The sequence below is a fragment of the Podarcis melisellensis genome, assembly GCF_964234715.1.
Source record: "Podarcis melisellensis genome assembly, chromosome: 14".
Lineage (NCBI taxonomy): Eukaryota > Metazoa > Chordata > Lepidosauria > Squamata > Lacertidae > Podarcis > Podarcis melisellensis.
In genome coordinates this window covers 16021284-16037290 of record NC_138546.1, presented here as the reverse complement: position 1 = coordinate 16037290, position 16007 = coordinate 16021284, and the positions used below count along the sequence as shown (strand labels likewise).

The 16007-nt window shown below is 42.6% G+C and overlaps 2 protein-coding genes across 8 annotated transcripts in view; one reads left to right on the top strand and one right to left on the bottom strand.

Moving 5' to 3' along the window:
* The window catches only part of IFT140 (intraflagellar transport 140), a 281216-nt gene extending 279781 nt beyond the window's left edge, over positions 1-1435 (bottom strand). For 2 of the 3 annotated variants that reach the window (XM_081887921.1, XM_081887922.1), the window contains exon 1: positions 1294-1434. The gene's annotated coding sequence lies outside the window, so the exon portion shown is untranslated. Of the gene's footprint in view, positions 1-1293 lie in introns of all 3 variants that reach the window. The other variant, XM_081887923.1, reaches the window with a different exon arrangement.
* Positions 1436-2754: 1319 nt separating this feature from the next.
* The window catches only part of CRAMP1 (cramped chromatin regulator homolog 1), a 38891-nt gene continuing 25638 nt past the window's right edge, over positions 2755-16007 (top strand). The window contains exons 1-4 of one of the 5 annotated variants that reach the window (XM_081887926.1): positions 2755-2953; positions 5952-6385; positions 14270-14463; positions 15291-15444. In XM_081887926.1, coding sequence (XP_081744052.1) covers positions 5953-6385; positions 14270-14463; positions 15291-15444 — 781 coding nt within the window. In that variant the 5' untranslated portion in view covers positions 2755-2953; position 5952. Of the gene's footprint in view, positions 2954-5133; positions 5350-5527; positions 5782-5951; positions 6386-14269; positions 14464-15290; positions 15445-16007 lie in introns of those variants that run through there. The other 4 variants (XM_081887928.1, XM_081887924.1, XM_081887927.1 and 1 more) reach the window with 4 other exon arrangements.

The following is a 16007-nucleotide window of genomic DNA, read 5'->3' as shown; positions in this document are numbered from 1 at the left end:
AGAGTAGGCTTCCCATAATGGTCCTCACAATACCTGCAGTCATCACCTACTGTGTTACTGAGTGATAGAACTCACCTTCATGTAGTCTTATTTCATTGTATTCACCCGGCACGAGGGGTGAAATACGAACTGTATAAATAACCCAGGCCAGAATGCATATAAAACATATACTAAACCATTATTTACTTCTAGAAAGTAATGGCCAGAACAAGTAGCTGTTCTATACAGAATACTAAAAGAAGAATTTTATGGTTTTTCTAACTTAGCCAGCTCTCATCATCTGAAGGGCTGAAGAACATTGGAGCCAAAGGAGGGGAGCTTCTGAGGCCATGTCAAATGTGGCCACCAGACACACTTAGGGCAATCATGGGAATGAATACACACCAAGAGGAGAGAGGGAGATGGCTGTTCTGTAATTTAGATATGAGCCAAGTGAGGAGGGGCAATACTTTTTTGCTCTCTTACGCGTCCACCACATGTAGCATTTCCTTTTTCTTTTTTTTGCAATTCATCTTTATTGGTTTTTTACAACAGAAATGCTTACTTAACATAAGATCGCAATGTGAAGTTTCAATTTCTTGTTGATATACAAATATTTCCAAATCATAATAAAGAAACAAAAATATATTCTTTGCCATTCAACTTATTGATGTTCTAATTACCTCTGACTTCCCTCCCGTTCTTACTTGGTTCTTTTAAAGTTCTTGGTTGGGATGCCTATCATTGTGTATCTTAGATTGCTAGTAACCAACTCATCCCCTCACTTTTTGATGTTTCTCATTACAAGAGTTAATCTAAACCAGTCAAAAATTTAGCATTTCCAGCATGCATTGGATCCTTTCTTATACAGTACATCTTGACGAGTTTGCTGGGTGTTAGAGATACCATCCGTGGAGCATTTTAAATTCCTGCCTGGGTCTCACAGGTGTTAAAAAGGCAACCCAAAAGGTGAGAAGCCTGAGCCACAATTATTATTAATTATTATTATTATTATTATTAAGCACAGAGAGAGAGATGCTGAAATAATAGTAAGCACAGAGAGAGACATGCTGAAACGCTCCCCATCGCCCAGCATGGCCCTCACACCAACTCCTCGGGTCTCATCGCCAACCTGAATGCGCACGAAAGTTACGTTTCCCTCCCTTCTCCCATGACAGGGCCGGCCCCAGAGGCGCCAGTTCGGGCCACGGCCTTCGCGAGAAGCAACCCCCACCCCCGAGGAGCTTATCGAAAGAAGCGAGTCCAAGTTGAATCCCAGCCTGCCCCCAGCCCCACTTCGAGTTTGTCGCTTACCGGCTCACAGCGCCACCTCAGCCCGAGAGAGAGGCCTGGCGGGCCTCAAGCCCGACTCGACGAGATGCTGAGCGTTGTTACCCTTGACAACGGCGGCCGTTACGGAAACACCCGAACACGGAGCCGAAGGAACGCGAAGTTTTCCGAAGGGGAACGCTTCGCGGAAATCTTCACGGAAATCCCCGAGCTCTCAACTCGCTGCCCCTTAGGTCAGTTGTGTTTCTGTAGGAGCAAGGGCGCTAGTTCCTTCTTACTTGTAAGTAGTTTAAGTTCCTGGTGGTTTAAAAAGCTCCCTTTTCCTTAAGGCATTCCTTCTAAGGAGAGTTGAACCTCCCTTTCACTTTCTCTTCATGTGTGCAAAGAACGCGGGGGCTTTGGAGGGGGGGAAAGCAGATGGTTTGCATGCAGCATAAGGTCTCAGGTTCAATATCCGCCATCCACAGGTAAATAGAAAAATCCCAATGAAAAGCGAGAGAGGCCCTGCCGGGAGCACAGGCAAAACTGGTGTTTATTTTTATGTTGCAAATACACACACACACACCCTGCAGACTGATATACTCAAATGAATTATTATCGCTAAGAGTCTCGTTATAAATACTGTATGGAAATAAATTCTGCTGAAACTCCTTTAACGCGCCCACGGATCCGAAATAATTCTGTAGTGAGCAAAAAACCACAGGAATGGCTCACAACGGGCTGGAGTTAGTATGGTTTGCAAGGCAATAGCTATGATAATTTCATCTTTTTAAAAACAGTTTTCCACGTCGCTTCCAGCTACATCAGCAAAGAATCTGTTGGCATCTCCAAGAATAACCGATTATTTACCTTCTAATGTTTCCTGAACTACAACACTGAATCTCACCAGGTGCATGAAGATGCCATAATAAAGCAGCTGCCTTTTAAGATGCCCCCAATTAAGCAGAGCATGCCTCTGATGAAGGAGGCTCTAATAATCTACCAAAACTGACTCCATGCAAAACAGTTATAATACTCTACGTACTACAAGACCCTTTGTTAATGCTGCAAAACTCAACAGGCCTCCCCCTACAAAAAAATCCCACCGGCTATGTATTCCATTACCACCTGCCAGTCAAACAGGAAACTAGCCAATGGAAATGCTAGCAGATGACACGGGCCCTTCCCCTTTACGATCGGCGCGCGTCTATTCCCTTCTAGCGAATGAGAATCTGGTTCTAACGCTTCGGCCCCTCTCCCGCCCTCCTTGCTCTTCCCTCGAATCTCGCCTCCTAACTCCCGCCACGCCATTGGCCCAGTTCTGGTCCGGTGTCATCAGCCGCGCGCGGCGCTTCGATTGGTCACCTTTACCACCGCAGCCTCAGGCTCCGCCTTCCTGCTAGCTTCGGCCGGCCAATGAAGCGATTTGTTTGGGGTCTGTGGGGGCGTGGCTGCCTGCGCGCTCAGCCGGGCCCGTTGGGTGCTTTTCCCCAGCCCTTTGCTTCCCGCCCCTTTGCTGAGCGCGGAGGCAACGAGGAAGCGGAAGGGGACCTTATCAGTCTCCAGTGTACGAGCAAGGCGTAAGGGTGGGAGTAACAATCCAAGGGGCTAGGGAGATTTGGGCAGCGGAGCGGGACCTTTCAAGATCGGCCTTTAGGCTGCAGGGATCTGGTACCGGCGTCGCAACGGTGCATCCATGCAGCAGGTAGGACTTGGGCCCAAATGCTATTCCTTGAAGATCGGTGCTTCCCTTTCCAGGATGTGTATCGAGAAGACTTCAAATGCACCACTAAGCTCGCGTGTTAGCTAGAAAGTAAAATGCAGTGGGACTGACTTCTGGAGAAATGTGTATCGGATTGTAGCCTCGGAGCCCCGGCTGTCGGAAGTGAGATTAGTAAAGGGCTCACTTCCTTAGAGCGGGTCTGGAGGGAAGAGATTCGTTTCCTTGGGGCGGATCTGGAGCGGTAAGGGGGGCGATTTAGAAGACGGCAGAAATCATTGACGTTAAACTCCTGCCCCAAAGAGAACGGGAAGGAGTGAAATCGATTGGGGATTAAGAAGGAATGATGGAGAACTTTGGGAAGCTAAATTGTCCTTTGCAAAAAATATATTACATCAACACAGTTTGACAGGAGTGACGTGGGACCTGAAGTTGAAACTGGAAGCAGGGGGAATAATGTGGGTGGAATACTTTGCATTCGGGATGAAGCCAGGAGACACTGGACACTATTTGGGGAGAGGACGGGAGAATGGGTTGGGTATGTTGGCGTTTGTTGTTGTTTAGTCGTTTAGTCGTGTCCGACTCTTCCTGACCCGATGGACCAGAGCACGCGTTAGTAACTTTCAAACAGACTAGAATATCCAGCCTCTTTACATAATTGGGCTCTCATCCTGGATGTTGGATGTTCATTTATTTAATCATCCCTTGTGTGGAACTGAATGCTGTAAATCTTTGGTCATTCAGTAGCACAGAATAATGAAAAAAAAAAATCGAAAGTCTTTCAAACGTCAGGTGATCGTCATTGCCGTTCTGGCTAGTCCTGCCTTGTTTATGAAATTTGGATACCTATTGTGTGTAAAAAAAGATGACTTTTAATTCCACATTAAATTTTATGGATTTTTAAAAATTGTGTAAACTACTGACACAACATAGAATAGCCCAAAACAATTAAAAAGTGTGCCAAGAATGTAAACTTGAAGGCTTGGGTTCCAGCTGATGCTTTCTAACAAATATATTTCACAGAACTTTTTTTGGGGGGGGGGGGAGATTACTTCCATATATGTTTTAGGATTGGGTTTGAGGCAGAGAGGAGTGATTGATAGTCATATGTAATGAAACCATTATGAAACAACTGCATATCCCTTTGTAAAATGTGTAATATTGATGTTCATTTCAATGAGTGCTGCACTTTTAGTCTGAATTCTGGGATTATTTTTGTTGGTTAGTATATTTTTGGTGGTGGTGCTTGAATTTTGATTTCTGTTGTGGGAAGGAAATTGCATTTTACATAATGCAACATGATCCTATGTCTATTTGCTTATAAGTATGTCACACTGAATTCAGTGGGACTTACTTCCAAGTAAGTGTGCACAGTTTTGTAGTGTTATTGTCCTCTATTGTACTCTTGAATTGTTACTTTTTTGAAAGTTATTTTGGCTTTACGGTACCATGCTTTCAATCACTTTGCAATTTTTTTGAAGTTCACTAGTTTAATCTGCATGTGCATTGTGTGTGTGTGTGTATGTATGTGTGAAATACAGAAAATGTCTTGTGGGTCACAGCAGAATATGCTGACATAGCATTAGGTAAACACTGAACTCAGTAATGTGAAAGTAGTAATAAAGATTTCAGTAGCATCTGAGCACATTTGTTTAACCCTCTGTAACTATTGGGCAAACTGTCTGGTCACGTATGTCTTAAGGGTGGGGAACTGTTTTGAATCTGGTTTGAGTTTAGCTGCGGTTATTCCAAATGCTGAAAAACCCATGCTATAAGAAAGCAACAACAACAAAAAGTAAAAGAGAAAGAATGTCTTTAGGAAACCATAGCTCTTTCTTTAGCTATTTGAAGTGAAACCCTTAAATAACTCCCACGTTTTCAAATGCAAAACTTAAAAAAAAATGACGTGCAAGTGGTGCGTTTTGGGTTTGTGTTGGTTTGGTTTTTTTGTTGTTGTTTTTAAAAACAACAAGCTAATGTATTAGTTGTTGGGGTTGGCTTGGCGAGGAAAATAAACCTGGCACTCTTCTGGTTTGGAGAGGAGAAAAGTCGCCGTATTTAAGGGCGATTCGGAAAGGTGCTGAGCAATTGGGAAGTGGGTGTGTGGGGAGTTGTTGGAAATCTTTGTAGCCTTGGCCAGTCCCAGTCCTAGAGAGGCAGACACACACACACACATACTCGCACACACGCTCGCTCGCTCTCTCGCTCACACACACACTCACACGAGAGAGAGAAAGAGAGAGAGAGGGAGGGAGGAGGCGGCAGCGAAGCTGCTTGCTGCATCTAGGAATATGAATTTCCCCCCTCAGTAGGTCGGATCGCCTCGGCTCCATGGTGAGGAGAAAGAAGAGCCCCCCTGGCCCAGAAGACCCACACAATGGGTAGGATGGGGTGGGGGAGAGTCACTTTTTAGGGGACATTTCTCTCTCTATCTCTCTCATATTTTCCCCTCTCTCTTTTTGCTGGCCTCTCTCCCCGTGTGCCGCCGAGGGTGCTTCCCCCCCCCTCCGGCTCCTCCTTTCCGTGGCTGCCGAACGCTTCCCCCCCCCCCCAAACGCCCGAGTTTGCCTCGGCGGTTTTCCTTGCCAAAGGCGCCCTTAACCTTCCCGGCGAGGGGGCAGGGGGCTGCCCGGCGGCGCTGGCTACCCTTTGGAGGGGTTCCTGGCCTCCTTCCCCCCCTCCTCTCGCTTCCCCACCACCGGCACAGGTTGTTGGGTCGGGACAAGCCAACGAAAGGGGATTTAGTAACAAACAACGGCGGCCATGTTGAGAGGAATTTCTGCAGCTAAACTTCTCCCCTCTGAAGGCAGGCTGTGTGTGTTATGTGTGTTTGCGCGTTGTGGGTTTGCATTGTGCTTCGGGGTGTTTTATATTTTTTTTCCTTGTTCCTCTGAAGGGGTCTCTTGGTTGACTTTGTGCCCCCTCCCCACTTTGTCTCTGTCTCCTTCTCCTCCTCCCCCCTTCCTCCTCTTCCTCCACATAGGATGACAGTGAAGCTGGGCGAAAGCAGCAGCAGCAGCAGCAACACCAGCACGACTACTACTGAGGAAGGCTTGAGGAAGCTGGGCAAGCGAGCAGGTGAAGAAGAGTCCCTGGAAGAAGGAGCCGGCGAAGGAGGAGAGGCAGCTCCCAGCACCAGCAGCACAAAGGAAGAAGAGGCGATCACTCAAAGCAACACTAACCGGGGGCCCTTCTTGGCAACCTCCACTTTGCCCCAAGCCCCGTCGTCCTCCTCCTCCTCGTCCTCCTCCTCCTCCTCCGTCCAGCCTGCCCACAGCAACGACCAGCATCATTTCCTCAGGTCCAGTGTCAGACCTCAGAGCAAGAGGTTAAGGAAGGATTCTCAGGCATCCTGCGCAGTTGGAGGTGGCAGCAGCAGCAATGCAACCGCTCCTGCATCAGCAGCAAAAGGAAAAGGTACAGTATTGACCTCGCACCCCTCCTAAAACACACATGCCACAGGGAGGAAGGTGCCTTTGGCATCCGTTGCCAGTTTTGTCTCCTTGACGCCTGGCTTGGGTGATTGTTTTTGCTTTGCGTTTCTGCCACTGCTTTCGTGCATCCCAAGGTTTTTCGCTTGATAAATCTGTAGTTTTGTTTATTCCCCATATGCATAGAAAAGGGACCAGGAGCCTATTACTAAAGGGCATTTTTAAAAAATCCCTGGAGGGGGTAGCATTGCTGCTGCAGCAAAAACAACCAAGTCTTGTGGTGCCTTAAAGACTCGCACATTTATTATAACATCACATTTGTGGACCAGAGTCCATTTCAGCAGATGCATCTGATGAATTTGACTCTAGTTCACAAAAGATTATGCGTTAATCAGTTCGTGAATCTTTAAGGCATCACAAGATTTTGCTTTTGCTTTAACTAGCTGTGGTAAGCTTTAAAAGCCATGGTCAGTTGATTGGGGTGGGGCTATTAAGTTAGAATTGAGCTAGAGGTTTGACTCCCTGATTCCATCCTTAGTAGCTAGCATTTGGCTTTTTTTGTCATTTCAGTTGTTACCAAATAACTAAGTAGTATTTATTGTCCTTGTCAAAAGTTTATTTGTGAAACTAGTTGTGATAAAAGATTTAATTATGGGGCATGTTTGGTTGTGTATGACACTGAGCCATGGTTTATTGAACATTGGTTTGTTAAACCATAGTTTGTTTGATCAACCATGCCCTCTCTAGAGGCTTCACTAGGCTTTGATTAGGTACTTCCATTGAACTGCATTCTGAAGCTTAGGAACCTTGATTGTTTTAATTATTGCTTGATGTTGTATACAAACTCAGCACCTTCCTTAACCATGGTTGGTTTGTTCACTCCTACCTTAAGCACTAATTAAGTCACGAAGGCATTGGATGCTGAGAGACCTATTTTTTAACAATAACATTAATAATAATAATAATAATAATGCTGAACAGAAGCACATTTCATAAGATGCTGCCTATTTATGCAAACCATCTAAATGCTGGAAGATTTCTTTTAAATAAGAATTGCAGCACCCTTTATATAAATATGTATTACAGTGGTACCTCAGGTTACATATGTTTCAGGTTACAGACTCCGCCAACCCAGAAATAGTACCTCGGGTTAAGAACTTTGCTTCAGGATGAGAACAGAAATGCTCTGGAGGTGCGGCAGCAGCAGGATGCCCCATTAGCTAAAGTGGTGCTTCAGGTTAAGAACAGTTTCAGGTTAAGTATGGACCTCCGGAACGAATTAAGTACTTAACCCGAGGTACCACTGTATAGAAGTCATTAATGAAGATATTGATGAGAAGTCTGATGTCAGATCATATTCCTAAAGTCCAGAGGATTGATCTCACTATTTTCTCATCACACAATTGGTTCTGTTTTAACTTACTATCAGGGCATCGAGTATAAAAGCTTGTGGATTCATTGGGGAAATAGACATTTTGACTGCCAACCCAGTAAAAAGGAAAAATGATTCCATCACCTTGTGCAGAAATCCCATTTTGGTTGCTTAGTGTATTTCTCCCTTGAACTATTTCTTAAATACGCATCCATACACCAGCCCCATGAAATTTTTAGCCCCAATCCAGTGCTAGTCACACTAGTAGCCCCTTACATAGATGCTCATTCCCATCTACAACAAAAGACACACCTAGCCATATTAGTGGTGCCTAGATAAGCATCTCATAGCATATTTGCATTTTCTGTTTGTGTGCAAGCTTATCCTCCATTGGCACTCTATTGTTGAATTGGGGCATTTTCCTTTAAAAGAAGGTTTTGATAATCTGAAGTTGATCTAATTTTTATTTTATTGTTTACAATTAATGAATACATATAGGATTCAGTAGTATGCAAGCTGATCTGATTATTAGTAATAATTAGGAACATAGGAAGCTGCCTTCTGTGACATTAGATGTTCACTCTGACTGGCAATGTCTCCCAGCATCTTCAAAAGAGGTATTTCACATCACCTGCTACCTGATCCTTCTAACTGAAGATGTCAGGGATTGAACCTTGGAATCTTGTGCTCTTCCACTATGCTATGGTCTGTCTCCAGTGTTTTTTTAATTGCATTGGGCAACTTTTACCCCTGTTTCTGCAGAAGCCACATTAAACTGTATGGCAGTTCTGCAGAAGTGCAGCCATGTTCTTGTGTAGTTTGTGCAGAGCTTTGCCACATGCTGTGTGTTTTTGCAGCCCTAGGAAAACTGTGCACATAGGCTCTGGAAAGCAAACAGATAGATATACAGGAAACCATTGGTTTGCATCTTGTTTTGGTTTTGCAGTCCTGTTGCTGAAGAGACAAGCTTCTTTTCAACTTACCTCTTCAGCGGTGGCAAAAATCTCAAGTAAAATTTTCTGTTTGTCCTTCTGTGTGTGAGTCCATGAGTTAGTGAATTCTGAATCCTAAATTTAAAAATGGACATATTGACTAATCTTTAAGCCTAAATTTCCATATTGCAGATGTTGATGGGTGTGATTTCCATATATGTGGCTGTGTGTGATATATCTTATAAATTAATGATACCTGTGTGAAATTCACGAACTAGACTCTCAGACAGGCATGTTTTAATACAGGGGTCGGCAAGGTTTACCTCACCTGGCTGGTTCACTCCAGCGGAGATCCCTCCATGGGCCGGAGCGCGCGTGCACCCGCAATTTCCGGCGTCTGCACTTTCCTACACCGTGGAGTATTGCACTGCACTGGTTTAGTGCAGCACGCGGAGACTCACTGAACGGGCAGCTCAGTTTGGGGGTGGCTCGTGGGCCACTTGTGGCTCAAGGGCCTTAGGTTGCCGGCCCCTGTTTTAATAGTTCATACATTATATGTATCCATGTAAAGCTAGCTATCTGCAAAAGTGCAGCATTTTAAAGCCCCTAACAGTCTTTCAATCAGACTTTTTTTCAATCATGTAATGGAGCATCAATAAGCATTCTATAAAAAACCCAACTTGGGTAGCTTTTTCTGTCAATGTCTTGGAGCTTTGCTTTGGCTTGATCTGATTCTACCTGCATGCAACAATAGTGGCCCCTCGTGGGAATGCACATTCCCCTTAAAAAGGACTTCTCTAGCCAGGACAGTGAGTCAGGATGAGCCTGTGATGAGGATGCATATCCAGAGGTGCTTCAGTTGTGTGTGTTCAAGCCCACTTTTGCACACTAATTTCCCTTGCCGAAATGGGATGTGTGTTAACTATTTTATCTTTCAGAATTTTAGCATATAGATCTGTGGAATGCTTTCAAAATTCAGCATACATGCTTACTTCAACTATGATACACCTGGCATAACCAGATTTTTTTTTTGTTATAGCTGGGAGAGAAATACAAAATAAAAAAAATAAAAATTGAGATTCTGCAGTAAGTGTCATGGGACACTTCTATCTGCCTTCAACTTGCCCCTTTCTTTTCTAGAATGTATTTCCACTTCTTAGTTATCAATTTGTAGATCTCAAACAGGTTTTCCCTCTATTTCTGGATTTGTTCACAGCATCAGTGCAAGTTGCAGGCAAGGTAGAACTGCATGGCCTCCACTAGAGCCGTCCTTCAGAATCCTTGCTTTGCCCTTGTGTTCTAGTGGAATTAGAAGCCATTCTTATGTTGATTTAGCAGACAAATTGTTCAGGAAGATAATTTCACATTGTTTTTCAGGGAGTGCTCCTTTCAAAATCCATATATGTGTCTTCTGGGAATGTTCAAGAGAGGTGTCAGGAGAGAACTAACGACATGCTCATTAAACCTAGTGTTTAATTTTAAGTGGTTGCTAGCTGTATCCCATTGGATTGAGCTTGATTGTGTCTTAGTAATGAACAACCCTTAAGTGATGTGTTCTTGTGATATTTATATTTAGAGCAACCTCTGATAGGTTCGACAGCCGATTGTAAGTTTTAGAAAGTGCTAGGTTACAGTATTATTTTTATTTCAAGTATTTATATTCTGCTTTTCATCAGAAATGGTTTGCAAAGTAAACTCAAAATGAGATAATGTGATACAATATGTAAAACAATAGAATATAATCAGGATTCCACTTGCTCAGTGCACCTCTACTCATTGCCCACAAAAATTCCACACTCATCTTTCAATCACCCTACACACATTCACCTACTAATGCACACTCCTTCAGTTTCAACTATTATGATAAAATAGAGTTAAATGAAGAAAAATGTGGAGTACTCTATGGGATGGGGGTGAGAACTGCATCCCTGTTCAATCTTTACAGATTTCCTGCTGATCAAATTTTATTCACTGTTCTCCTTATTAGCCATGGCTTTTCAGTAAGATTTTTGTACTCCTTTAACTCTGATTCTGTTCACATGTATTGCTAAAATTACTGCAGTGTGTGATAACAGCAGCTCCACCCCCCAAGGAAAATTCTGTAAATATTTCAGAACCAATAGTCAAGTGTCTTTAAAAATTTTAAACTTTTGGACATGAATTGTGAACATTTTTATCAGCATAATTTACTGTGTTTTCTGTGGTCAGGAATTGTTTCGGATCATAACCCTTCCAGTCTCTGATTCATAGTTGGAAGAGATTGCTACAGATACTCATCTTGGTGTGAAGCGGGGTGAGGAATTAGTGACCCTCCAGATGCTGGACTCCAGCTTCCATCAACCAGCATGGCCAATGGTCATGGATGATGGGTGTTGTAGTCAACAACATCAGGAGAGCACCATGTTGGCAACCCCTAGATTAGCCCTTGGCTGAATTGTTCTTATGCCTTATTTTACAGTAGTTGTGGAATGCTATTTCAGAGACATTTAGAATGGCTTGAAGCACAAGATGTACTGCTTTATGAAAAAATGGCTGACAACTCACTTGGGGCGTGTTCTCAGGGGGCATTTCACTGCTGCTGAGTTCTGTTTTAGTGCTACATTTTGTACAGCTGTCTTGCCACTTTCTCTGTGTGGGTTACAAAGGCTACATCGTGCCTAACATGTAGCATGTGAAGGCACAGATTTTGTCCTGCCCTAATAGACAGCTAGTCGGTGCATCTGTACAAAAGTATCCTAGCAGTAATCTAACCTTTATGTTTACAAATCTTTGGGGCCAGAATCTGGAAAAAAAAACCAGGCTGATGAAATTCCGTTTAGTCAGCATTAAGTATCCCATGTAGAGGATGCAGTATTGGCTTATAAAGAAAATGATACCTATTGAGTCTGTGGATTGTAAATCTCACCCTTTTAGAATTACATAACTTTTCTGCTTCATAGTTTTGAACAGGCAATGGTATAAAGCAGTGTCATTTCAGATGTATTCATATTCATTGCTAAGACCATTTGAAACCAAGATTACCTACTGATTAAGTGAGCTTTACACACACATACTGTTTCAAAGTGGAAATTTTCAGGATTCTGATAGAAATCAGCAAGGTAATCATGTGCATGCCAAAGAGGTGAGTGTTGCTCACCTTTCTGTGCAGCTCCACCCTCTCCCACCCAAAAGAAATTGCAAGATTCTGTACAAAGTTTAGATGCTTTAAAAGGGCAATGGTTAATTCCAGAAACAGAAAAGGAATTATCCAGGAAGTTTCTTTCCAGAAGTCTGAGGGTATCTGTTGTCCCTTTGTTGTTTCTGATGTTCATTTGCTTTAAAGCGACCTCATCTTTATCTTCAAATTTTAAAAAGCAAGTTTGTCTCCTGGCTCTTAGATTTCAGTATCCACTGAAACTGGCATATAGTTATGACAGAAGATCTTATTTTTAACATGTCTTCCCCTGGAAACTATCCAGGTTTTAGGTGTTCTTGAGTTGCTTTAACTATTGTTTGTTCAAACCTCCTCTCTACTCAGCTGAATTCTTTCATTATATTGATAGTCTCCCCTCATTGCTTTATCTCTCACTCTATCTGCCACCCTCACCCCCCCCCAATATCTTGCAAATTATACTTCATTAATTCAACATAAAATGACATTTCCCTCTTGGCATTCTTGCACTAAGTTGGAAGGTGATACCTGTGTATTTTTAATGTGTGGCTCTATTCTTTCCTGTGTGATATGTTCTACATTTTTCATTGTTGTTTTCAGTTTGAATGACTAAACTGAATCACTGCTGGTATATACACCAGTAGATGTGGTGGTGCTGTAACAGTGATTGCACCAGATACTAATTATTTACGAGCTGGACCAGTTCTTTATACCAGTAGGCGTTGGGCCTGGCTTGGTATATATCTCGATATAGCACTTTTAAATTCCACACACCCGCCCCCCAGTCAGTGCTGCATTATGAAACCAGTGTTATTATAAAAGTGTGTATTATAAAAGTAGCAGCTCTAGGCCTAGCCAGTAAGAACGTCCCCTCTAACTCTTGGAAAAACCCAGTTTTATGAAAATCATGAGCCAAGTGAGCATGTTAACCTGTTCAATAAATTTAGTACGGGCATGATCTTCGTTTTTTGAAGAAAGATAAGTCAAGTGCAGGTCTTTGTACAGAGCTCATAGATATCACTTGTTGAGAATCTCTGCGGAGCAATTTGTGAGAAAGTTATTTCTGATGAATGTGTAGCATAGCTACCTTGCGAAAATTTTAGCTTCCCACCCACCCTCTTAGAAGCGTCGTGAGACACCTGGCAGGAAATGTGGCAGTTGGATTCCCTGTCACATCCTCTTGTGACCAAGAAACTTCTCTGCCGAAGCTGTAATTCTGGTCCAGTGGTGGCTTCCCCTAGGATGCCACTGCATTGTGACATGTAGATGGAGACTTCTACCAGAAGTGGGCAAGTCTACTCTTTTGAGAGCCCCACCCTCCTTGGACATCACATTCAATGCATCTTGCATGCCACAGTAATGCCAAAAAGAAGTGGCATTGAGCCTACAGCCAATCTGCCATTGCATGCATTTACTTATTTTTTATTTTATTTAAAAACATTGTTACCCACCCCTCATTGATCCTGATAAATTATAAATATCTCTTTCTATAAAACAGCATGCTTAAAAAAAAAACCAGAGGCAGCTAAAACAGTCACCCTTTCAGACCTAAAATGAGTAAAGAGGTGTTTGGCACCAAAATGACAACAATGTTGCTGACTGTCCTGCCCGTAAGAGGAGAGCATTCCACATACTGGGCTCCACCACAGAGAAGGCTCTGTGAAACTTGCTAGCGCTTTCCTCCCCAACATCCATTATAGCTTTGGAAACTGAAAATTTTGATGAGAAAGTATCTTTCTGGTAGGAGGATTTGTACATGCCCAAAGGAAGGATGTATGAGAGTTCCCTCTTTAGGAAGGTCTGTTGCTTTAAGAGTACTAGAAATGGGCTTAATGCATTTCAACCTCCTTATTCAGTTTTGTTATCCCAGCCCATTAACCAGCCATCACTTTTCCTGAATTCCTTCATAGTAACATTTGGAATCTACATAATTTCTTACCTTTATGAGATAGAAAATACAGGAATTCTTACCTTTATGAGATAGAAAATACAGGAATACAGGTTTCCACTTTGTTATTTGGTAGTGTCTTATGAGTAGATATGGTTAGGATTGCACAGTGAGTCCTATTGAATCCCTGGTAAGTGGGGTTAGGATTGCAGCCTTAGTGAACAATTGACTTAGTCAACAATAGATGACCCTTGGCATCCCTTACAATTCTATGAAAGTTTCTTTTTTAAAATTTAATATATATTTTTAACAGAATGAAACGGAACACTTAAAAATTCGGTAGTTGTAAAAATAATAATTCTTTTTTTTAAAAAAAAGATTTATACTCTTGCTTTTCAATCATTGGTTTTTGAAACTCTCAAATTTTCATTATTTTTGCAGTGCTACGAAGTGTTGCTTGTGAATTATATGATGAACTTAGTCTCCTTTAACTGAGAATGTGTGTTGTGGTGTCTTATTTACTACAGGTGCAGATAATGGCGGGAGTTCCTCTGGCAATTCATCAGGAATCTCTTCCAGCACCCCAGCTGGTAGCTCAAAATCTACTGCAAGAAACCTGGGCTCATCAGCGGGAGAAAAGGAAGAAGGCAAGAAGGTTAGACGTCAGTGGGAATCATGGAGCACCGAGGATAAGAATACTTTCTTTGAAGGCCTCTATGAGGTGGGTGTTTCGAAGATCAAAACTGGATGCTATGTTTCATTCAAAGGTTGAATACTTGAGTGCTATGTCAAGACAAGCAGAGCTCTCAATATTGCCATGGGTTCTTCTCGTGTTTGGGGTTCCAGCCCTGCCGAATTCTACTCTATTTTATTCCTCACCCTGTTTACCATATTCCCCTCACAAGCAGACATTTAGCATTCTGTGGCTACTTAGCATGTTCAGTTCTCATTGGGTGGGGGTATCTTCCATGAACCTAGTAGTTTTCCTTAGTCTATTGTTATCCTCTTGTGTGCTATTTTGGCTACATAAGGATTGACATCCAGGCGGTGAAATACCTTTTAGTTGTTGTTGGTTTTTTTTACTGAGGATAGTATAAATAATTTCCCCCCAAGTTACTTGAAACTATTATTCTCCTTTTAAGCTAATATCCCAGTCTCTCTGTATGCATTATACCCATGCGCCTATGGTGTTGTCTGTATCTTCAAATGCTTATTCTGGGAAAGGTCATTGGACCATGATAGAGAAGATCCACAACATGCATTTAAAGCTCATCCAATGCACATTTAAAGCATGTGACACCCCCCCCCCCCGAAGCTATAATTCCTAGCATCCCTAACTGCAGATCCCAGTATATTGGACACTTTTGTAAAAATGCTTTCATAATTCGTTAGCTTCTGCAGATTGCCTATCAGAAGTGGGTGCGTCTGTAACTGTTAAATCCATACATCTCTGATAAACCATCTGCAACAAATGGAATAATAATTTGGACGGCTAGTTGCCCAATTTTTACATTCTGTAGAAAAGTATTGGTGTATTTGCTTTTTCAGCATGGAAAAGATTTTGAAGCAATTCAGAACAACATTGCCCTGAAGTATAAGAAGAAAAGCAAGCCAGCAAACATGGTGAAGAACAAGGAACAGGTTCGGCACTTCTACTACCGCACCTGGCACAAGATTTCCAAATACATTGACTTTGATAATGGTGAGCATACTGTTAGGTTTGGTTCTGCGGTTGGTACAAGCAGACTATACTATATTGTCCATAAACAACTTGTAGAATTGGGGAGGGTGGGGGGAACCCACTAAGGTTATGTACCTATGCATGGTTTTCTTTTTGTTTTCTTTTTAAAATAATTTTTTATTGGAAATTTTATTTACAACATAACACAACCCCCCCACCCCCCCAACACAGAAATCTACCCCCATCAGACACAAACATAACAAACAAGAAGCATAATATACAACAATGCAAACAACCAAATAAAAGACTTCCTTTATCCTATGCATGGTTTTCATGCTGAAGCTGAGGAGGCTTCATCCTGGTTAGTGCCTAGAGGGGAGACTAGCCGGGGATCCCATGGACGTCACCTCAAGTTCCATGCTGAAAGAAAGGTGGAATATAAAAGTAATGAAATGTTTTTGAATAAATGTTTGAGCGGGGGGACTCTGCTTGGATTCAGTTTATCAAATTATTGTGTGACACATGGCATCTTCATATCCCTATAGTGGACTGGATGTTGCAGACCAGGAGTCCTACAGGCTCCA